Source organism: Lynx rufus, unplaced genomic scaffold, assembly GCF_022079265.1.
Source record: "Lynx rufus isolate CCGP_SWC_20201006 ecotype Redwood Valley unplaced genomic scaffold, mLynRuf1.p SCAF_21, whole genome shotgun sequence".
Taxonomy (NCBI): Eukaryota; Metazoa; Chordata; class Mammalia; order Carnivora; family Felidae; genus Lynx; species Lynx rufus.
In genome coordinates this window covers 8,344,094-8,368,523 of record NW_025814836.1, presented here as the reverse complement: position 1 = coordinate 8,368,523, position 24,430 = coordinate 8,344,094, and the positions used below count along the sequence as shown (strand labels likewise).

The 24,430-nt window shown below is 35.9% G+C and overlaps 1 protein-coding gene across 1 annotated transcript in view; it reads left to right on the top strand.

The window, feature by feature from the left end:
* TJP1 (tight junction protein 1) overlaps nucleotides 1-24,430 on the top strand; it is a 107,533-nt gene that overhangs the window by 48,345 nt on the left and 34,758 nt on the right. Inside the window, exons 5-10 of the mRNA XM_047086813.1 lie at nucleotides 1,894-2,170; nucleotides 5,418-5,521; nucleotides 6,369-6,537; nucleotides 7,346-7,493; nucleotides 20,637-20,773; nucleotides 21,879-21,984. Of these exons, the coding sequence (XP_046942769.1) occupies nucleotides 1,894-2,170; nucleotides 5,418-5,521; nucleotides 6,369-6,537; nucleotides 7,346-7,493; nucleotides 20,637-20,773; nucleotides 21,879-21,984 (941 nt within the window). The remainder of the gene's footprint in view (nucleotides 1-1,893; nucleotides 2,171-5,417; nucleotides 5,522-6,368; nucleotides 6,538-7,345; nucleotides 7,494-20,636; nucleotides 20,774-21,878; nucleotides 21,985-24,430) is intronic.

Here is a 24,430-nt window from a genome sequence, read left to right as displayed (position 1 = left end):
CACTCTCTTGGGGGAAGACATGGAAAGCTCAGAGTGTTCATCTGGTTACTTTGTTTTTGTTTGTACATAACTAGGGAGGAATTGAAGATTTAAAGTAGTAATACAGCAAAAGTATTGCTTCTAAAACAGTATGTCGGAGATTGAAATAGAGGTGAGACTAAAACGCAGAGAGTCGGGTAGGAATGTTTATAGTAATTGTTACTTGCTAAGGGCCTGAGCTGTGGAAGGACAGGCAGCCTTCTCTACATTCACAACAGGGCATTGGCTGTCTGACCTTGCCACATATAGGCATCTTGCTGCTGCTTCAGCTTCAGTGTTGTTTCCTCAGAAGGGCCATCTCTGATGACTCTTGGTGGTAGTAGGCAGCAACAAGCACTATTAAGGATACAGCAGCCCTTTGAAGAAAGGGAGGAGATAAGAAAACATGGAAATGAATAGCAAGACAGAGGAATAGAAGATTAATTAGCAGATTAGTAGTAGAGGACAAATTTGAGGGAGAGATTAAAGTTGTAAGTACCCTGAGGGGGTGTTGTTGATGAGGACAGTCTTGGAGGTGGGTAGGGATAAGAATAAGAACTCATTTGGGAGAATTTCGTTTGTACAGAAAGAGGTTCGACTTGGTCTTTGGACCCTGAAGGAAGGAAGACTAAACAAATAAGGTATTGAAAACCATCTGGAATATAGGGGATGTGAAGTGGCACTGAGCTGTGTAAGTCAGGCTGAGTGATTGGGATCTTGAAGAATAGTTTTGGAATACCTGTGTTAGCAAATTCCATAGAGAGGCAAGAGGTGGAGGAAAGGATTACTGACAAGCAAAAGAATTCTGTAAAGTAAAATGAATTTATGGAGGACCTAATCAGCAAAGTTTGGAAATGCAGCCATCTGAAGGTAAAGATAATACAGGACTGAAGTTTGTCATGGCAGGTGATTGAGAGGTCACAAGAAAGTTATTTAAATATCACAGCATGACGTCTCACACAAACTTGAGAGCAGCACAAGTGAAACCAGGAAAGAATTGGTGGACTGAGAGAACAGAAAATGGAGGAATCATAAAAAAGATGGGCATAGAAAAGTTTCAGTAGATCAAGGAGTGTTCCCCAAAAAGATCTTGCAGATCTCTGATGAGATTGAGGGTGTACCAGAATGAGACAGTCAAGTGCAGTCCAGGGATTAAGAGGCCACACAATCAGAATGTAATGCTTATAGATCTTGAACTTGCAGAAAGTAAAGGAAATAAATGGCCAGGGAAAATTGAACCACATAGCAGTCATTGAGGAAAGAAAGCCAGAAGAAGGGATTTATACCAACAATAGAAATTGGAGAGATACAGAAACTGAACAGTTTATATTGGTAAAGTATTAGCTGCAACTTAAGAAGTTGAATGTTAATGTGGAGGAGGTACAGTAAATTTATCCATTAAGAGTTTTAGTAGGATAGTTGTGGGCCTTGATACTGATGGATTCTGAAAATTTCAAGGAGTCAAGGTGGGCTTACAAGTTTGCGATGGTCTTGGTAGCAACTAACGGTGTATTTGATGGTATTAGAGTACACTGCCCCATCCTTTATCCAAATCACTAACAATTACTAGTTTCTCTTTAAGCTTGTGATTATTACACCTAAACAATCTTTCTAAATTAAGTAACTAAGGACTTTATTAGGCTCACTATTCCAAATTTGGTTCTTAAACAGATCTGTTTGTCAAGAGAGCAGAAAACATAACCATTATGGAAATGTATTCTCTAGTAATTTCTTACAATTTTTTGTGTATTTTGTCTCTCTGATTCATAATTAATTTATTTGACATAGGACCAGAAAAACATAATTTTCCTTTCTCTTAAGAACTAAAAGTGTGTGTAGAAATCAATCAGCTTTTTTTGTAATCTTTATTTGTAGACCATTAGGAGGAAGAAGAAAGTTCAGATACCAGTTAGTCGTCCTGATCCTGAACCTGTATCTGAAAAAGAAGATGATAGTTATGATGAGGAGGTCCATGATCCGAGAAGCAGCCGTGGAGGTCTGGTCAGTAGAAGGAGTGAGAAGAGTTGGGCAAGGGATAGAAGTGCAAGCAGAGAGAGGAGTTTGTCCCCACGGTCTGATAGGCGATCTGTGGCCTCCAGTCAGCCTGCCAAACCCACCAAAGTCACATTGGTGAAATCCCGGAAAAATGAAGGTATTCTCTACCAACTTGTTTATCATTTTCACATGAAAATGTTAACACTAATTTTGATGAGTGAAATTGCTGCCCTTTCCTATCCTCGTTTTTGTTGTCTTTTGTTATCTTCATTGTTGTGTCCTGTTGCCATAAGTCCTATCCCTTTATAGCAGGCTTCAGGGATCATCTACTTTTCTCTTCATGAATTAATTTGGTGCAGCAGATCGTACTTCAAATAAATTGTCCAGTAGTTGGGATTTTGAATTTCTTGTTGTGGTTAGAATAGCCAAATACAAATTATGCTAACAAATGTCACACCAGTACCAAGCTGAATTTCAGTGTTTTACTTAGCTGTTAGGATCAGTAGTAGCATAACCATTGGAAGAAATCTTGGGATTTCTGCTTTTTGGGAAGGGGGGCAGACTTCTTTTTAAATGAAGAGATTAAGGGGAAGGAACCCCTGATAGGGTATTTCTCTATAATGCAGGACTTCTTTAAACTGAAGCTAGCCGCTTCTCCTTACTTAATCAAATTTGATAAGAATGAATGCGATTGTGACCTCGTCCTGTGGACATGTCTCTCAAATGCAGGCAAGCATCTGTGACTGATCATTTTGGTGAAAAGGTGTTCTACTAAGAATATCATGTAGGCTTGCTTTGATCTGCTATACCAGCACCTGACAGACCTTTTTTCTAGTTCTTGCTCCCCACCCCACTCTGTGGTGGACATCTCAAACTGTCTACCCTTGCTGTTTCTACTTCATTTTGCCACTCATTCGTCAACCCTCTCTGACCTGGTATCTGTTAGACCTTGCTCCCAAAGCTGTTAAAACTAAATAAACCCAGTAGAAATTTTCAGTCTTTATTTTACTTGCCTTTTCAGTACCATTTTCCATAGTGTTAACCACTTCCTATATTTTGAAATAATGTCTTCTCTTGGCTTCAGTAATACTGTGTTCTTTTGGGTCTCTCACCCCCTTACGTATCCTTTGCAGGCTCCTTCTCATCCTACCCTTTAATCTTCCATAGATTTCTATTCTAGAATCTCTTTTTTCCCCTCAACGTAACCTCTTTAGGCAATTGCATCTGCTCATTGTCTCAGTTAGCTGCTGCTGATGGCAAAACTTATTTCTCCAGTCCAAGTCTGTGTGGTTGTGCGTGCCAGCTGTTAGGCATATTGACTTCAGTATTTCACGTAGCTCCCTCAGACTTAACACACCTCAAGCAAAACTCCTACCTTCCTCATAAAATTTTTGTGTTTTCTTATGAAGTTGCTCATTAGATATATTCTCATCTACCCAGTTTCTCATGCCAGTTATGGAAAATATTGTACTTATCCTTGACATCTCTTTTTTCCTCACTTCCCTGTACCCAGTTAATATATCGTAACTTCCTCAATACCATTCTTAAATAACCTCCCACTTCTGCCTTTCTCCACTATCACCACCACCTCCCTCATCCATGCTGCTGTAATCTTTTTTTCTTTCAGCTTTATTGAGGTGTAATTGACATTATATATAAATATATAAAGTTATATATATTTAAGGTATATAACATGATTTGATACATGTATACATTATAAAATGATCACAGTCAAGTTTATGACATCAGGCATTTACGTGCATTGACATGTATTTACTTAGTTACCTCAGAGTTACTTTTTTTTTTTTTTTTTTTTTTTTTGGTGCGGTGAATAACTATCATCTCTTAAGTGGACATAATGAGTCTCAGAAACTAGTCTCTGGATCCCTTCCAGTCAATTCTGCAGACACCTTCATAGAGTTAAAGGATCTTCTGTGACATTTGTTATTCTTTCGCATCTCTCTTAGTTACTCCTCAGTCCTAGCTACCCTAACAGTTGTGACTGTTCTTCATACCTTTTGGGACATTTGTTTGTAACCATTCTGTCTCTACCACCTCCCACCCCACATACACATTCACAGGTGTACCCTAATCCTTCTGGTTTAGTAGTATTTCTGCTTTAGTATTTCTTCCTCTCTGGCTCTGTACTGGACACTGAATCTATATTGCCTTTGTATGAACTCTTCCTCACACTTACATTTGCCCCTACTGACTGTTGCCAGAGTGTAGGGCCTCTGTCTCATTCGCTGCTTTTTAGCCATAGTGCCTGGTGTATAGTTAATATTTACCCAAGGAAACACTTGGAGTTGATGAATATGTGAGGATTACTTTGAAGTAATCTCTGTATTGATTATTTATAACTTTTTAATCTTGAATAAGGACATTTTTGTCATTTGTACTATATTCTTGTGATATAACAACCATTTCTCAAGCACATATATTTGACTGCCTAGATCCTCTGAAAAGTCATTTTCTCTTTTCACCCTGATTCTTTTCCTGTTTGAGCACTCTGTGTGTATTTGCCTTAAGTTAAGCTGCAATTTAGGGTTTTTTGTTTTTGTCCCCCCCCCCCCACCTTTTTTTTAATGCAGTAAGATGCAGAGTCCTTTCCTCTCTCCTGACAGAGCCAGGAGTGTTCCTTTTCCTATTGATGTGCTCTTGTCATCATTGTTCTGGTTTACAAACACACAGAATTGTGCGGTTTTGCAGGTCCCTGGACAGTTTTCTAGACTCTCCTGGTACTTTCCTCAATTTTGACCATTTCCTCATCCACAGATAAAATTAATGTTGCCTCACATTTGGATACCTGGTTGGTTGTTAAAAGGAAAGGACTGGCCTTTTTAACTCCTGCCTTTATCTGCACAGCTAGTTGAAGCCTTTGTTTGCACCAACACAGAATGTATATAGTAATGTTCTGCATGTCTCTCTCCATGGTTAGAGGTGTGTAGAATCAGAAAAACTTTTGCTCTGGGAAATTGGGGAAAACAAAACAGTGTATGCTTAGTAATACAAGTCGTCATTAAAATTGTCAACCTTTCCAGAGTTTTTCCAACCTCAAGCAGTTCACTTTTTAGAAGTGTATTCATTAAACCTTCTGAGAAGCTAGTTTAATACAACATAGGAAGAAATGGTCTTCTCTTCAGGCTTGGGTTTTTTTTTTCTCCTTTCCCCTTTCTGAGTAAAAATTGGAATAAGTATGTCAGTCTTCTTCTTGGATCATAGACTTTCTTTACTTTCACATTGGCAGTGCACACTTTTTGATGATTAGAGGAAATGACATCTTTGCAGGGTGACCAAGAATAATTTCTTGCTGTTGATCGTACTTAAAAACTCAGTGTGGTGATGATTATTATACTTTTAAAGTGTGTGGTTTACGCTAAAGACATTTAAATATGTTATTTCAGAATATGGTCTTCGATTGGCCAGTCATATATTTGTGAAGGAAATTTCACAAGACAGTTTGGCAGCAAGAGATGGCAATATTCAAGAAGGCGATGTTGTATTAAAGGTATAGTCATATTCTTACATTTTAATGAACTGAAGTAGAAAACAAATTCTAGTGTAACCATATAGTTTCTGCTCATGTTTGAAGCAATTTTGCCAAAATTAAAAATCAATGTTTGGGGCACTGGATGGTTTGTCATTTTTAATGGACAAAAATGGTTTGTCCGTTATTATGTGTCAACACTGATATTTTTCTTTAGGCATGGAGTCATTCTGAGCAAATTAATCATTACAAATGAATATCCTTCACTGCTAGGAACTACTTTGTAGGTAGATATGTCTAGTCTTACACAATAAGTGGTTTTGATAACTACTCTAAATATTATTAAAATGTTTGTTTTGGGGGCGCCTGGGTGGTGCAGTCGGTTAAGCATCCGACTTCAGCCAGGTCACGATCTCGCGGTCCGGGAGTTCGAGCCCCGCGTCGGTCTCTGGGCTGATGGCTCAGAGCCTGGAGCCTGTTTCCGATTCTGTGTCTCCCTCTCTCTCTGCCCCTCCCCCGTTCATGCTCTGTCTCTCTCTGTCCCAAAAATAAATAAACGTTGAAAAAAAAAAATTTTTTTAAATAAATAAAATAAAATGTTTGTTTTGTTTGTTTGCTTATAAGTAATAGAAAGTGACAGGCTTTTGGGGATTGGCTCAGAGATACTAATTCGGGTTTTCTGACATAGCAACAGCATAGTAAAGATTTTATTTCAGGAAAGAGGAGTACTTTGATATTATGAAAAGACTAATTTTGGTTCTTACAGCAAGCCAAGGAGTAATTTAAATATTCCTGTTTCATAATATTAAGTTAACATTTGTATTTTTATCATTTACTTTCAACTTAGAGGTTTTTTTTTCTGTTGCAGATAAATGGTACCGTGACAGAAAATATGTCACTGACAGATGCAAAGACATTGATAGAAAGGTCTAAAGGCAAGTTAAAAATGGTAGTTCAGAGAGATGAACGAGCTACCCTGTTGAATGTCCCTGATCTTTCTGACAGTATCCATTCTGCTAATGCCTCTGAGAGAGATGGTGAGTATAGTTCTGTTTGGAGAGTCCCTTTAAGTAACCTGTTAAAGTAGTAGGAAGATTTGATATGTTTGAATGAAATAATTTTCTACAAGCCAGACACCTTCAGAACCTAAGAATTACAAATATATATACTGGGAGTGGAGGGCTTAATTTTAATTACATTTTTCCTAGTTTTATTGAGAAATGTGGAAGTTTAAGGTACACAGCATGATGCTTTGATTTACATCTATTGTGAAATGATCACCACAATATGTTTAGTTAACATCTTTTATCTTCTCCTGTAGATAAAAGAAAAAAAAAAGATTTTTCCATGTGATGAGAACTCTTAGGATCTAGTCTCTTAACTTCATATATCCTATAGCAGTGTTAGCTATTATCATCTATTGTACATTTCTTCCCTGGTGCTCATTTATTTTATAACTGAAAGTCTGGACCTTCCTCCAGTTTCCTTTTGCCCCTCCCCCCACCCTCTCTGGTAACCACAAATCTGATTTCTTTTTCTGTGAGTTTGGTGGTTGTGTGGGTTTGTATTTTTGCTTTTTGTGAGTTTTCTGGTTTTTTTTGTCTTTCTCTGACTTATTTACCATATGCCTTCGAGGTCCACATCCATGTTGTCACTGTCCTTTTTGTTTTGTAGGCAGCTCACCATTATTAATCAGTGGTTGATGAAGTTAATGCTTAAATCAACCATTTTATATGAAATTATATTTAGTAGCTTATATTCATTATCATTGGAGTATCTTACATTTTACATTATTTTACTATGATCATTTCATGGGAAAATAAAAAGCACCCTTTTACTTAACAGACATTTCAGAAATTCAGTCACTGGCATCAGATCATTCTGGTCGATCACATGACAGACCTCCCCGCCACAGCCGGTCACGATCACCTGACCAACGGTCAGAGCCTTCTGATCATTCCAGACACTCTCCACAGCAGCCCAGCAGTGGCAGGTAATCACACTCTGTTGTTAAAATAGTTACATGTGCTTGATACATGTTTCTGGTATTGCTTACAAATAAAACTAGAAGATAGATTTTCTTTTATTAAGATTAGGTTGGAAGTTTTTGGTTTTTTTTTTTTTAATTAATTTAGGGATTACCTAGAAAAACATAGGTCAGTTAATCTTCCTAAAGGGTGAAGTGGTAAATATTTTAAGTATGTAAGCCATATAATTTCTTATCACTACTCTGTAGCACAGAAGTGTAACTGTAGATAATATGTAAATGAACAGACAGGGTAGTGTTCCAATAAAACTTTATGAAAAACACTTGGCCATACAGCTGCAGTTTGCTGATCCCCACTGCATAAGAAGATGCTGGCCAGCTAAAAGAATATACTGCTTGGGAAAGTTAAACATATTAGCAGCCCTTTCCTAGACACTTTAACCCGGACTTTGTTTTCCCTCTTAAAAAAACAGTCTGGTATTTATGCCAAAGAGTCTGGTATGTTAGTAGTATGTGACTTACCTGAGTTTACATGGTCTTTGGGGTTGCATATACAGTTGAGAATCTGAAAATTATGACCCTTATTTCTAGAATAGTACACATGTACACATAAACATTTGGCATTTTACATAAAATTTGTGGATATTCCTAGGGCTCTGTAGGCCACCAACTGATTTATGGTTCTGTAATAATCCATATGAAGATCTTCTGGAGGCACTTGAAAATTTGAGCTGAACATTTTAGGGTTAGAGATTAATTTGGGACTTACTTCCATGTAGGTGTTAGCTCAAGCCATAGAAGTCATTAAAGTTACTAAGAAAAACAATGTGGAGGGAAGGCCAAGATATTAGACTGGAGGCAGTGTATTCTTTGAGGAAGGTGAGGAGGCAAGGAAGAAGTAACCAGAGAAAGGAGGAGTGTGTAGCCAGAAGAAAACTTTTCTGAAGATCTTTAAAAACCATAATGATCATTATTTTGCACTGCTGGTTTTAGAGATTTATGAAGTGAATTGTCTTTAAATTTCAAATTTTAGTTTTATAAATTATATTAACTCTGATCTTTATGGTTGTAATAATTATTTATTTATTTACTTACTTATTTTAATGTTTATTTTTGAGAGAGAGAGAGACAGAGCACAAACATGGGAGAGGCAGAGAGAGAGGGAGACACAAAACCTGAAGCAGGCTCCAAGGTCTGAGCTGTCAGCACAGAGCCCGACGCGCGGCTCGAACCCACGAACTGTGAGCTCATGACCTGAGTCGAAGTTGGATGCTTAACCAACTGAGCCACCCAGGCGCCCCATAATGATTTTTTTAAAAAATATTATAGTACATCATATGCCATCCTGGCTTATCTTATAACTGATACAACTGATTGTTATTTTTAACTGCTTCAAGTTAATACATTAGTTCTAAAACTCTTCTTGACATAGCATAGATGTTACCTGGGAAAGGATCGCTGCAACCACACACACACACACACACACACACACACTGTGATATAAATCACACCCTTGGATGATTCATGGGAGTAGCTATAATTTTAACACATTTCTCTCACCTAGAAACCATGCTGGTGTCAAGAAATTTGGATATGATTTTCCTTAAAAAAAAAAAGAATCATCTACATTTTGGCCGTTAGTTTTTTTTGTGAGCAAATTCTAAATCTTAAAAAGTTTTTTTGATGCTGACTTTTTTTCATTTAGAGTTCCTAAACACTTGGCATTCGTAACTTAAAAGTTAAAGAGGTTTGTTTTATTTTGTTTTTTTTAAACATTTTAATATAAAATTATGTTGAGGTGTTTTAATTGGGAACCTCAGGTATCCTTATGGGTCACACGAGTTATATGAGATCTTTTAAAAATACAGAATCCTAGGCTCTGTTCTCAGGTGGAGTTTGTTTGTTTGTTTGTTTTTAGGTTTCTGATATCATCCTCTACTGTGCACTACCAAGTTTGGGAACTTCTGGTTAGGACATGTGGTACATACTAAAGAAAAGATAGTACTTCACGTACAGAAGGCCACAGGTCTTCAGATTATTTCCAAATTTTTGTGCTAAGAATTTAATTTCTGAAAATTCAGTGACCTTCACACATTCAAGATGTACAATAGTACCAGTTGCTTAAAGATTTCATTTTTTCTCCTAAAGTTCATGTTAAAATACAAATAACTGTGGAGTTGTGGAGGATTATCCTGTGTTTTGAGAAACAGTTTAGGTGTTCTTTAAAAGTAAAATTCTAGTAAAAACACCATGGGTTCTGTATTCCATTATTCTCATGACCTACTTGAGTTCTGTGTGATGTTCTTTTCTGAGAGAGCAAACGTTGTGGACAGAGCTCTTGAGAAAAGCCCATTAGCTTGTTTCTTCATAAGTAGATGAGCAATGCACCCTTACTGTTATCCAGAACAGGGGTTGGCACACTACAACTTGCAGGCCAAATACAACCTGCTGCTTGATTTTGCAAATAAAGTTTTATTGGAACCAATCCTATAATGGCATAATTGAGAAGTTGCAAGAGAGACTGTATGGCTCACAGAATCATATAAGGAAAACGTTTGCCAGTCCCTGGTCTAGAATGTTAAAATAGGCGTTATTGAACTAAAAAATTATATATATAGAGAATTACTACAGTGATTTTCTTACATCTTGATGCGTGTTGCCAGGTTTGTTTTATATTTTATTCAGTGATGTTTCAGAGCCCCTTCTGGGCCAAGACTTGTTCTAGGAACTCGGGATACCGAGAGAGCCCAAAACTTGTGCCATTGTTTCATGCTCACAAGGTAGCTCTCACAGAGAAGATTCTTTTCACTGATCTCACTGTGGTCCCTACATAACTGAGTATTTGATTTGCAGGGTATGTTCTAAGCCTCTCTTTGGTCATATAGTTTACTGTCCCTACTAACATTTAATTGCACCAATCCATTTTATGACTTTTCTCCCTAGAGTGACAACATATGTTTACCTTTTTTGTTCTGTTCTATCAGCTTTATAATAAAGGTGACTGTGGTGCTACTGATTATCATAAGCAGGTTCAGTATTGAAAAAATTCTGTAGTAAAAGCTGAGACTAATTAAAATTTAATGTTGAATTGTGGAACATTTGGATTATAAAGATTATGTTTTATATTAGACTCAGTCATTCCATAAACTAAGTTTATTTAAGGCCTAAGTTGTCTAAAGTTTTTAGGGAATGTATTATAACAAATAGAAAAGGTTTAATTTATATTTAGCATATTCGTTTTATAAAAATGGTTGCTTTTGAGGTACTTGCAAGCAGTGTCTTAAAAAGATTGAAACTTTGTAAAATTTTCAAATATTCTCTTTATTCACTATTTCTCCTGAGAGAAAATGCTCCCCCTAAATTCTGAAAGTTAGTGATATCAGTATTGATAATGGGTTATGATATAGTAAATATGTGATAGTAAAATTGAATTTTACAAATGAGAAATTTGTAGACAAATCCAAGTGTTGAGCCCCATTAAGCTGATATATTTGGGATAAAAACCTTTTACCTATACAGTCCACCTTTTCTGTCAGCCTTTGACTATACAGGGTTGAATTGAGCTCATGATCTGTTTCTCCAAGAGTGCCAATAAATCCTAATACCTATGCAAATAGGGCATATAATGTATCCGCTTAAATACCTTAGAGAAGTATTGACTTTTAAAGATCTTTTTTTCTTTACATATTTTACATTTTCCGTTATCTTCCATAATTATTTTATTTGATTCTAGAGGACTGTAAATATTCTTTAATTCTAGAATATATAGTCTCTTTCAGATACTGCTTGGTTCTCTGGAACTTTGCCAGTTGGCTAAAAATTATTGAGACATTTACATGTATCAGTTGTACATTTTTTTTTTTTACTATTGTAAAATGTGGAGAAGTGCCCATTTTCTGATTAGCGAATTTCGGATTTTGTTTTCTGATCTTTGGTTTTAGTTCTTTAAAAACGTTTTATTGGGGCGCCTGGGTGGCGCAGTCGGTTAAGCGTCCGACTTCAGCCAGGTCACGATCTTGCGGTCTGTGAGTTCGAGCCCCGCGTCGGTCTCTGGGCTGATGGCTCAGAGCCTGGAGCCTGTTTCCGATTCTGTGTCTCCCTCTCTCTCTGCCCCTCGCCCGTTCATGCTCTGTCTCTCTCTGTCCCAAAAATAAATAAACGTTGAAAAAAAAAAAATTTAAAATAAAAAAAAAAAAACGTTTTATTATCTCCAATTTAATAGATGCTTTATTCAGGACAAGATTTACATGTGATAATATTGGCAATTAATTTGGTATAAGTACTGCTTTATTTTTCATTTGAAGTCTTTCATGTTTATTTGTTTGTTTTTGGTTTCTCCTCTGTGAAAGATAGAAAGGGCCAGGTAGAAAGATAATTCTTGAAGTATCTCAATGAAATTAATTGATCACTTCTTTCCCGTGGATTCTATGCCTTCCAGCTGGACTAAGGGAGTTGGTTGTGAGTTGATGCAGCACAGTGAACTTTCTACAGTAGAGTGAATGTTGAAAGATCTTTTTTTTGCCAGTAATTTTGACATTATCCTGCTGATTCTTACCATATTATATATTTATTGATACCATGTATATGTTATCAGTATATGGTTATAAATTTTCCCTCAACAAACTAGGCAAGATCCCTGCTGTCCTAGAGCTTTAGGCTTATATCAGAGTGAAAAAAGCAGATAAGTAAGTTTGAAAAATACATTTCACTTTCCATCAGACTAATGGAAATTATTCCATTAGTGGTAAGTACTATAAAGAAAATGAGGGTAGTACGATAGTGAAGGCGGAGGGGACGATATTAGATAACATGATCAGAGAAGAAGGCTTCTCTAAAGTGACCTCATCTTGAAATGAGTAAGAAAGAACCCTCCAGATGAAGATTATTGTAGAATAAGAAATAACGTGCCGTTTCTCAACTTGTTGGAATACCAGCTGGATGCTGGATCACAAGAGTAAAGGAGACGGTGATTGGAGTTCTAAGAAGTATTTTCTTCTGTTTTGGAAAAAATTGTTTCATGAGAGAAAATGTGAAAGTTTTTTAAAAAAGAAGTTGTTTATTACTTGAATTGGTTTTGGGGTTTTTTGGGGGGTTTTTTTGTTTTTTTTTTTTGTTTGTTTGTTTGTTTTTTTGCTGAGATTCTTTGTCTAATGTTTTGAAATGAGTGGAATATTGATGACCCATCCTGAATTTCTGTTACTTAAATAAGAGCCAACTTGTTTTCAGTCCTTGGGAATTTTAGGTTACCAGGTTAAAATTCCAATCTGAGGTTTTGTTTTTGATATGCTTTCTAAGGAGGCCAGGCCAAGGGAAGACCATAGTTGATGCACTTCTCTAGTAATTAACTAGCAACCCAAGTGTAATAATATGTGTGCTCAATGATTGCTGAATAATTTTAACTCCTAAGAGAATATGAATCTAATGGCATAAAAGCAAGCTTAAATATTATACTTTATCCCACAATTTAAAAAGTAAAAGTATGAATTTTGTTCATCAGCTCTTACACAAGTACAATATAAAACATAAAATATGATATTTAAAAATAGACTCTCTACTTGGTAACGTATTAAAAATAGTAAATGAATGAAAAATCTTACTTCCAGATAACGATCTTCTCTTGTCCTTGGGAGAGAACCTTAGTAAAAAATGAAGAGAGTGTCGCAACATTGATCCCTTGTTATAAATCAACCAGACATTCCACTCAGTCAGAAGATTGTTTGACTCTAAATATTAATCTAAGTACCTGATAATCATCATACCACCAAAGATGGCCTAACAAAGCTATCCTTAAATTTTAAAAAGCTCTTTCTTAGTCTTTCTCATTATTAAAAATTACACATTTCTGCAAAAATCATACTGTCTGAAATCAGATGCACTAGGTTAGTCATCATCATAATAAATGAACATGTAAGATGGGAGAGAAACTCTGTACAAAATGATAAACTTTATAAAAATAAGTATCTGGATTATTACCTAAAAGCCATTTGCCAAAATGAGCAATATAGATACTCAGATTTTCTTCAAAAGCATATACACACACACATGTATTTCTAGAAAATAGATTATAGTGTATAAAGAATAAACTTAAGTTGTGGGAAATTAGCTTATAAATATGGCAAAATTGGTATAAAGTAACTATTTCTCGGCATACTACCCTTAATTTCTGTATTCCAGGACCAGCTTAGAGTCTCTTCTCTGCGTCTCTCTGCCTTTGTCATCCCTAGAATTCTGTATGTGCCATGCAGAGAGAGATCATTAATTTTTTTTTATTGCTATGAAGGAGGAACTGCAATGTATAAATACCTATTTGTTTCCATATAAAATTTAGAAAATTAACAGTGGTTGCAGCATTCTAAATAGTCAGAATGATTTGAGTGTGCCTTTAGTTTTTCTTTCTCAGGTGTCTTCCAACCCTCCATGCTGACCTATTCTGTCAATGGAGAAAAACTGTGGGGTATGGTTAGGTTAGTTTCTTTATTGTTAATTATGGCTGAGATAGTCCAGTAGCCTCTAAAGGAATTAGTACCTAGTTTTTGTTTTCATCCTAAGTTCTGAAGGTCTTGCCTCCCTTTATGCAATAAATGAGTTTCTGAAAAGAAACTATAACTTCATTTTTTAGGATGAGTCATTTAGTATGTAATGGGAATTTGGAATTGGTGTGATAAAAGGATGTTTTACTGGAGTGACTGTTCACCCTCAAGTTTATTTCCTACATTAAGGTGATTTTTAAAATAAGGCATTACTGAACAGTCATTTGGGAAGGTGTTTGGGAGCCAGAAGTATGAAAGAAAGCTTCATGAAGAATGGGCCATCTGGCATGTTTTGTCAGACAGGGTCCAATCAAGACAGCAAGTCAAGCTTGGAGTGAACCTAGCAAGTTTAATGTAAATAGATTAAATAGAAAAGGATTGGAGTAACAAAGGATTAGCTAGTAAGAAGCTGAGAGAACTCTAAATATCAGAATCGGGTATGAGGAGCAGCCACTACCCCTGGTGCTGATATGGAGTGCCCAAGGAAGAGGCTCCCCCACCCATCCCTAGGGTGAGAGCCAGCCTGCTTGGAGAGGGCACGCCCATGGCTTACTGAATGGCAGAGAATTTGGCTGTGGTGTGTTCTTAGAAGAACTTGGCAGGAAATTTTCCCTCCAAAATGTTTGGAAAAGGAGTTCATGGGCAAGTGTCTTATTAGATAGAGACCTTGCACACAACTATCCTAGGGAGTCACTGGGGGAAACTGCTGACTGCTATGTGCTGGAGGGGCCTGCTGAGGAGACACACCCCAGAACCCACAGGGGAGCCCCTGACCAAGCTGCCTGTCCTCTGCCCTCTGCCCATAGGCCTTAACAGTTGTGATTTTACACCTGAAGTTTTTCACTTAAAACAAGTTGTTGCTCCTTGCTGATCTGACAGTGTGTATGTTAGTCTGCCACCCTATTTACACAGTTAACTGGGTAAGACTTAAAGAAGGCTCTGTTTACAATGAGTTCATTTACGTGAACTGTAAAAGCTCTTCAGAGACTGTTTCACTTTGTCTAACAGCTGTCTTCCATAGGGTTTTTAATCAACCCAAAATTTCTAGACCAGTGGGTCACTACCATTAGATTGATGTACAAATGAAAAATCCAGAAAATAAACCCCATATCCTACCCTCCAGGAGAAAACAAAAATGCTCTTAAGAGGATCTTGAGGTCCAGGGGCTCCTGGGTGGCTCAGTCGGTTAAACATCTGACTTCGGCTCAGGTCATGATCTCACGGTTTGTGGGTTTGTGAGTTCAAGCCCCGCGTCGGACTCTGTGCTGACTGCTTGGAGCCTGGAGCCTGCTTCAAATTCTGTATCTCCCTCTGTCTCTGACCCTTCCCTGCTCGTGCTCTGTCTCTCTCTTTCTCTCACAAATAAATAAACATTAAAAAAAAAAAATTTTAAAAAGGATCTTAAGGTAGAATGTTGAAATGTCTGTCTAGGCTACTTGGAGCCAGAGTGTGTAGATTAACATGACTCTGACTCAGGACAAAAATGTTTTTTGTATAAAGATAGCCTTCCTCATAATAGCAAAAAAAAAAAAAAAAAAATGTTTTATAAAGCTTAGATACCATTTCAGAGCCATGGTAGTGTCCTGTATGGAAGATTTGAGGAAAGTATATTTTCTTTTAATTGTCACAGCTTTACCAGTTTCTTTCAATAACTGCCACTGATTGTAAACTAATCTGGGGTGTCTAAATTTGGTTTTTGTCTTGCAATAGACTTAGTGGTCACATCTCATAATAGAACTCTTCAAATGATTGGAAAATTTGATGATTCTGTACCATAACCATGCGTCTGCATTGCCCAGTGTCGTTGCTGCTAGCCACATGTGGCTACTGAGCATTTGAAATGTGGCCAGTCCAAATTGAGATGTATTGTTAAGTTTGAAATAACACATTGGTTTTTAATGACAAAAAAAAGATGTAAATTACCTCTAATAATTTATGTTGATTACATAATGAAATAATATTTGGATGTAATGGGTTAATAAGTAAAATGTGTTAATTGATTTTATCTCACTTTATTTAATACAGATTCTAGAAAATTTACAGTTAACATAGATGATTTGCTTTATAATCCTGCTAACAGTGCTGCTCCTACTCTGCATGTATTATTGAATAATGCCTCCATCTTTTGGTAGATAACAGAAATGCACTAAAAAGAACAGTGATTCTCCAAGTACTAGTTGTTACGAAAAATTTAATAGAATATGAATTCTATCTATCTGAAATGTTATTTAATTCATAACAGTTGTGTTAGAGGAAAAATAAAGGTGGTGGTCAGTACAGTATGGAAATTAGGCAAAATGAAAATGCTAGCAGTTTTATGTGATGGGGCAAGAGCACAACAAATGACACCCTTCTAGTTATCATCATGGAGGAGGTTTCCATCAGAAGGTTATAACTCAGTCAGGATGGGAGTTATCATTAGTATCAGTCTTTTTAAATTTAGAAAGTTTAAGTTTGAAGAAATAAAATCAATTGTAAATGTTTTTAGATCTTTTTAAAGCAGTTTAAAGTTTGCTTGTTACAGAGCAGTAAGTCTATAGAACTATTAAAATTATGCATTCTTTAATCTCATTCTTTTTCTTTAAAATGTATATATTTATAACATAATTTGCATATTTTATGCAAAGAATGTAAAGGGAACCTTCTGTTTTGTACGGCCCTTTAAATTCTGAGGTACCTAGAGCACTTTGGGGATAAAGCTTAATTGTGCTTATTTATTCTTGGATTAATTGTGAGATTTTATTACCTAAGCTGTGGCTAAAAATTTTGACCTTTTATGATTTAAAAATACCTTGACTTTTATAGTTTTGCCTAAAAGACTGTTTACCTCCATGCAGCTCATAGTAATTTAAAACTGAAAGTACACCCCCACAGAATAATTGACTATGAAAATAGAAACTGTGAAAAGTGCTTATGTTTTATCCTTTCAGAAGGGTAACAGGTAAGAAACATTTTCTTCATAAGAGACTGCTAATAGTATGCATTAATAGAACCAAATTCTTTGTTTAAAGTTAGACTTAATTGCATTTAAAAATTGGGGTATCTGGGTTGCTTAGTTGGTTAGGCGTCCAACTTTGGCTCAGGTCATGATCTCCTGGTCCTTGGGTTCGAGCCCCACGCCTGACTCTGTGCAATGTATGCTTAATTAGAACAAGTAAAATAGGTCTATTCTACCTCACCTACTTCCCACTCCTCTTGAATTAAGCCTTTCTCCATATTTCTGCATAATTTATTTAGCATCATATAGAGTTTGTGTTTTTAATAATTAAAAAACACACTCTGCACATTATTTTCTAACTAGCTAATTTTACTTAACAATACAATGTGACCATCCTTCCAGCTTATTCTTTTGATGAGAAATTTTACATATTATGGAAATTCTGTTTCTAGGTCTTTGCCTGTGCAATCAATGTTGCATAAGCATCTTTGTCCATGATTTCATATACTAGCTTTTTATTTCTGAAGTCATTAAAGAGTGTGTTGGTATTACTTTTAAATTTTCACGGATGATGCCAGATGACTTTCCAAGAGTAATATTTGAGACTACACTTGTTTATTTCTCAGAATTCCATGTTTACCTATCTGATCGTTGTAAATTGGCGACTCCGTATTTTATTTTTAAAAAAAAATGTTTAATGTTTATTTTTGAGACAGAGTGAGAATGAGGGAGGGGCAGAGAGAGAGGGAGACACAGAATCTGAAGCAGGCTCAGGCTCAGAGCTGTCAGTACAGAGCCCAGTGCGGAGCTCGAACTTAGGAACCCTGAGATCATGACCTGAGCCGAAGTCGGACACTTAACCGACTGAGCCAACCAGGCGCCTTGGCAACTCCTTATTTTAAATTGATGGTTTCCAGATTAGTAGCAGAGCTGAGCATCTTTTTATGAGATTATTGACCATAGTATTGCATCCTCGTAAATTGCCAGGTTAATTTCTGTTGCTCATTTTCTGTTATATTGTTCTTTTTCATTTTCCATCAGCTAGTAGTAGCTCTTTTGGTGAGTGTGTTGCAAATATAAATCTTTATATCTTTTCTTGTGCAATTAAACATTTTTAATTGGGGCGCCTGGTCAGTTTTTAATTTTAACATTTTTAATTGGGGCGCCTCAGCCAGTTGAGTGACCGACTTCGGCTCAGATCATGATCTCATGGTTTGTGAGTTTGAGCCCTGCATTGGGCTCTGTGCTGACAGCTCAGAGCCTGGAGCCTGCTTCAGATTCTGTGTCTCCTTCTCTCTCTGCCCCTACCCCACTCATGCTCTGTCTCTGTCTCAGAAATAAACATTAAAAAAATTTTTTTTAATAATAAAAAAATGAAAATAAAACCATTTTTAATAGTGAAATATTTTCATCTTTATGGTTTTTGAATGTTTATCACATTTAGGGAGATCTCCCCCAATCTAAGATTGCACAGGTTTTATCTAGGAGTTTTACAGTTTTTAATGCTATTGGTGCTGGCATATTTTTTCCTTTTCATTTTCCTCTTTCTTTTTTTTTTTTAATTTTATTTTTTACATTTATTTTTGAGAGACAGGGCAAGACCTAGCACGAGTGGGGGAGGGGCAGAGAGAGAGGAGGGACAAAGAATCCCAAGCAGGCTCCAGGCTCTGAGCTGTCAGCACAGAACCCGACACAGGAATCGAACTCACGGACTGCGAGATCATGACCTGAGCCGAAGTTGACTGCTCAACCGACTGAGCCACCCTGGCGCCCCTCATTTTCTTCTGATTGTAGAGGACATTGAGGAAAATAGTTGATTTTTTAAAATTAAAATGTAATTATAATTCTCTTTATATAATTTTTATAGTATTCTTTTATACTTACTAAAATTCTCCCCAATATTTCAAGCCTGTCATCTATCTCATGATTATATCATCTGAGTCTTCAAAATAGTGGTAAATAACGATAGTATTGGCAGGTATCACTGTGTTGTTACTGATTTTGGTGTAAATACATTCAGCATTTCCCTATCTAATATGGTATTAGCTCTTGATTTTGGGAACTAGTCTCATAATTAATTGTATTTCCAGTATCTTTGCTTTATTTGTGGTTTTTATTAGGAATGGCTGTTGCATGTTTTCACATGCCTGTTTGATAGTTTTTTCTTGTAATATTTAGATGTCATAATGAATTCTGTGATAAATTCCTAATGTTAAACTAGCCATATACTTGTGAAATAACCCTGCTGTGGTCATTGTAGAATAATCTTTTACTACATAGTACATCCCCTTAGTATTTTATTTAGAATTTTTTCCTCCACTCATAATTGAAAATATTTATTGTTTTCTCTGTCCCATCATTGTCATGGTTTGGGTGTTAAGGTACTGTTAGCTTCAGATTGAATTTCTGATAGAATGTTGAAATTTTTTTAAATACATGGTATTTTTATGATACTGTTTTCTGTGTTATTAGATATGTTTGGAATTTTCCATAAAAAGTTTGAAGAAAATTAAGTTAGAGACTGTTCTATTTCAGTGTGTGGTATAGAGTAGTTAAAGACACAAATTATTTGTTGCTATTACAACTGATAACATAATAAATATTCTTAAAATGTGTTCTTGGACAAAAAAACAAAAACAAAATGTGTTCTTGGACATGTATGTATTTCTCTAGGATAAACCTAGAAGTCAAATTGCAGGTTATTGCATGTTTGCATTTTCTGTTTTGATAAATGACTTCCATTTTGCCCTCAAGTAGTTATACTTATTTACACTTACTTTACCATCCTTGTATGAGTGTCTGTATCTCCATGTCCCTCCTTACAGTTGATGTTATTGTGAAAACTCTCATGAGAAGGTGATTTCAAGTTACTTTAATGTGCGTTCTCCTAGTTACTTGTGAAGGTGAACGTATTTTCATGTTTATTGTTATTTGTATATTTTTTCTGAATTGTCCCTTCCTGCTACTCATTTTTTCCTCGGTTGTCTCTTTTAAACTGATTCATAGTTCCTTATATGCTCTAAATATCAAATTCTTGTGTGTGTTGTTAGGTCAGTATATAAATCTTAATATTGAACTCATTACACATGTTCTTTCAAACTATGAAATTTATTCAGTTTGAACTTTTTAGTTATTTTAAACCCCATTTCATTTGGTTCAACCAAAAAATTATATACTATATTTTAATTATTTGCATCCTTTTTAACTTCTTATGTAATCACTGCTGTTGATATATGAGGGATTTTGTGCCTTGAACTTTAACAGTCCTCTATTTTTGATGATACAGATATTTAAGAAATATATTATGGTTTGGAGTTTGTTCCATCTGAAATTGTATTTTTGTCATTGATATGCATAGAGATCTAATATTTCTAAATCTGTAGACATTTGTCCTAACATCATTCATTAAATAGCATGCTTTTTTCTGACAGCTTGGGGCTGCCACTTCATTAATAAATTTTACTACTGTGGATAGATTCCTCCATTTTCTATTTTGTTACTTTGATCTGTACTACTCTAGTTTTCATTATTAGGTTTTTATAGTATTTTGATAACTGTTAGAGTGTCATTGTTTTTCACAGTTTGCTTGGCTGTTCTTACACTGTACTCCTACAAATGATTTCACAATCATCTTTATGCTTATAATTTTTTTCTTTTTTTTTTAATTTTACCAATGTGTAGTCTCCGGAGCAGAGAGGAAGAGAGAATTTCTAAACCTGGGGCTGTCTCAACTCCTGTAAAGCATGCGGATGATCATACACCTAAAACAGAAGAAGTTGTAGTTGAAAGAAATGAGAAACAAGCACCCACTCTTCCAGGTAAGCCTAGCAAAATACTACATTCGGAAAACATTTGCAGTCAGACTAAATAAAATAATTGTCAGAATTTACAGAAGACTTAAAGATGCTTTCTTGATTATGATGATTGTTATTTCTATTACTACTATTACTCCTACTTCTGCTACTACCTATGTTTGAATTTTTCTGTATTTGACTTCCAGAATATTCCTTATGGGTGTAATGTTGGCATGAATCAGTAGGCTTTCATGAATTTTAAAAAAAAATTTCTGGATAGAAATTATTCATAGTTGCAGTGCCTGAGTGGCTCAGTCAGTTGAGTGTCTAACTCTTGATTTCAGCTCAGGTCATGATCCCAGGGTTGTGGGATCGAGCTCCGTATCGGGCTCCACGCTGAGCATGGAGCCTGCTTAGGATTCATTCTCTCTCTCTGCCCACCTCCCACATGCTTACTCTCTCTAAAATTTAAAAGAAAAAAATAAATAATTCATAGTTAACAACTATTCACAATTGAGTAAAGTTGTTCTCTAACACTTCTCATTTAGGAAAATTGGCATAAGTTTTTTTAAGTTATTTTGCCAGTTGAAAATGTTTTCATAAGCACTGTAAGTTATACCTTGTGAAAACGTATGAGATCAGATATAAGAATCTGCAAGCCTCCTAGATCCATTTTCTTGAAAGGCTGGGAGATTTTGCTTCTCATGTCTCAGTTCCTTTGCTCAAATCTTTTTGCTCTGCTTGTTTAGTGGCAAAGAATGTGGTTATTTAAAAACAAATTTTACCACAGTGAAGAAAGATGGCTGCTTTGACAGTCTGAGAGAAATGTAGTGATTCTGTCTTGTTCTCCTTTTCCTCATCTACCTCTCCCCTCCTCCCCCAGAGGATTTTTCAGAACCTAACAGCATACTTGGTGTAAAGACATCAGAATTTGTAACTGTACTCTGTGCTTTAACATATATATAGTATATATGTTCCTTACCAATTTCTCTGAGCTTATATTTTGCTGATGAATTTTTACATGTATTTTGTGGACTCTTTATTGTTTGAATATTTTCCTGACTGCTTACATTATTCTAGTTTTTAATAAAGTGATTCTTGCACGATTTTTAAATTTTCTTTCTTTTAGAACCAAAGCCTGTATACGCTCAAGTTGGACAGCCAGACGTGGATTTACCTGTCAGTCCATCTGATGGCGTCCTGCCTAATTCAACTCATGAAGATGGGATTCTGCGGTAATGTGATTTTAAACTTGTATTGTCTTCTCTGTCCATTATTCAGCATGATTTAAAGTGAAAATTCAGTCGCAGACCATATTTCATATCCTTTTTTAAAATAGTGTGTACCACTTAATGCTATGGTTTTTTATTTTAAATTATTTATATGACAGAGATTAGAGAATAAACAAGAAACTTTTTGGATGTTGACTTTCTCACCACTGTCCCTGCCTAGTTTTCAGGTCGGGAATTACAAAAGTTAAAAATTGTTTTCTACTTAAACATCAAAAATTTTCACAAGCTTTCTAATGCCCTAGCATTTAAAAAAAAACAAAAAACAAAGAAACAACAACAACAAAACAGTGTTTCTCCATTTTAACACTATTGACATTTTGGGTTGGGTACTTGTTTATTGTGGTAGACTGTCCTTCTCATTGTGGAATATTTAGCATCATCCCTGACCACTAGCTGCCAGTGGCACCTTCCAGTTGTGACAACCAAAAATATCTCCAGACATTGCCACATGGTTTCTGGGGGCAAAATCACCCTTGGTTGAGAACCTGTTCTCAACCTGTTAGCAACTCAAAAGTAAGTTTTTTATATTCCACACCTTTTATTGCTATATGTTTTATACTTTATGGGATTGAGATATAAATTTTATAACCAGATTGCAAACCATCATGATCACCAAATTAGTCTTTTGTTGCCTCTGTGGTAAAGGGGCATAATGTTAATAACTGAAAATAACCAAACTTTTTAAAGTGGGTTAGATCTAGACCCCTGCTCTCATTTGTTTTCTTTGCTAAAGGGAATTGGGTTGTCACTACAATACCTAGCTAGCTAGAGAGAAAACTCCTGAAATAGATGGTATGACACAGATTAAAATTGTATATATTGCTAATATCAGATAACTGATAATTCAAAATACAGATTGTGAAGGAACAGTTTCCTTCTTTTTTCCTTTCTTAAAAATTGCTTGGAAGCTTTTATAACTCTAAAGTTTAAGAAAAAGTAACGATGTGATTCCAGAGACCTATTTCCCAGGAGAGCCCTCAAGAACAGATACCAAAGAAGATTGAGGATGCGGGCAGGATTTGTAGTTGAGCCAGAAAACAGTTCATTCACATCCAGTGACTGGATTTGGGGCAGAAGTAGTTAATGGGTTTACCTTTTGTTATTGTTGCAAGAAGTTGATATAATGCAGATAAAACAGAGTATAAAATGTCAGTCCTATAGGCCACATGACAATGAGACTGGGCCTAAAGCTGTCCTCAAAAAAAAAAAAAAAAAAAAGCTGTTCTTTAAAAAGGCCTATTTTGCTAAGGGATGCAGACTAAAAAAATCAATGATTTTTAGTTTTTGAGGCCTGTAGGTCAGTCTGTGTGATAAAAGAACTACCAGGGACCTGGAGTCTCAAGGACTTTGAGGAAGGGTTTCCAAAACCTCTCCTTACAATTGGTTTGGGAGAGGAGTCTGTAAGCAGGCTCTGGACTCAACCTGGCAAAGTAGGATACCACCATGCCAGGTGATTGACATGGTCCATGATAATACTGGCTACTAGTTTCATGGAGGAACCAAGGGTGCCACCAGCCCTGGGAGTAAGTGACCTTATCTAACCTACAGGCTCTGATGTTTACATCTTAGTAAATGTTAGCTCCAGGTGAAGAAGTGGGATCAAGTGTGAATACCTTATAACATCTAAAACTTAAGGTGGTCTTTAGTTGGATTAAAAGAACTAGACTCCTCTCTCTTTCCTCAGCTCATTCATTCATTGATTTGATTTGTATTTTTTACTTTCTATGAGTTTCTAATAATTTTTTCATTGTTACTTAATGAATTAAAAGAAAGGGACTTTTTCTATCCTTCATGTCAGAATAGGTAATAGAATTGTGTGTCTTCTTGACTAGAAATTGTGAGAAAGTTCTAGAAACCTAGCTGGGTAATTTGTATTTAATTACCCTACAGGGTAGTTTGTAATTATGATCCGTTTCTGCCCACTCATTCTTCTAAGACATCCTTTAGTCTTTGTTTCAGGAATATCATGGTGATGGTACACTGATGATAAAAGAATGTGCATACATTTATTCCTTCCCATTCTCTCTCTCTCATAAGAAAAGGGCAGAGATTGAGTATGGGGCTAATCCAGAAAGGCTGATTGATGATAAGATTTTTATTTAAAATCCAGAGAGGCTGCAGAGTAAGTGATCTGTATGAACTCAGAGTCTACCAACTGCAAAGTTTAAAAACGATTATCTATTGGATGTAAAGATCACAATGCTTGGAGCCTCATTTTGATTCCCTGGTATTAGGAAAATTTGTCAATTTGTGCTTCAGTTTCTACCTTTGTAAAACAGTACTTTTCAGTTATTCCATAGAGATGATATGAATGAATTGGGGTGGAAAAAAATGGAAGTTTTTTGGTTTTTTTGTTTTTTTTTTTTAAATTTTTTTTTTTCAACGTTTT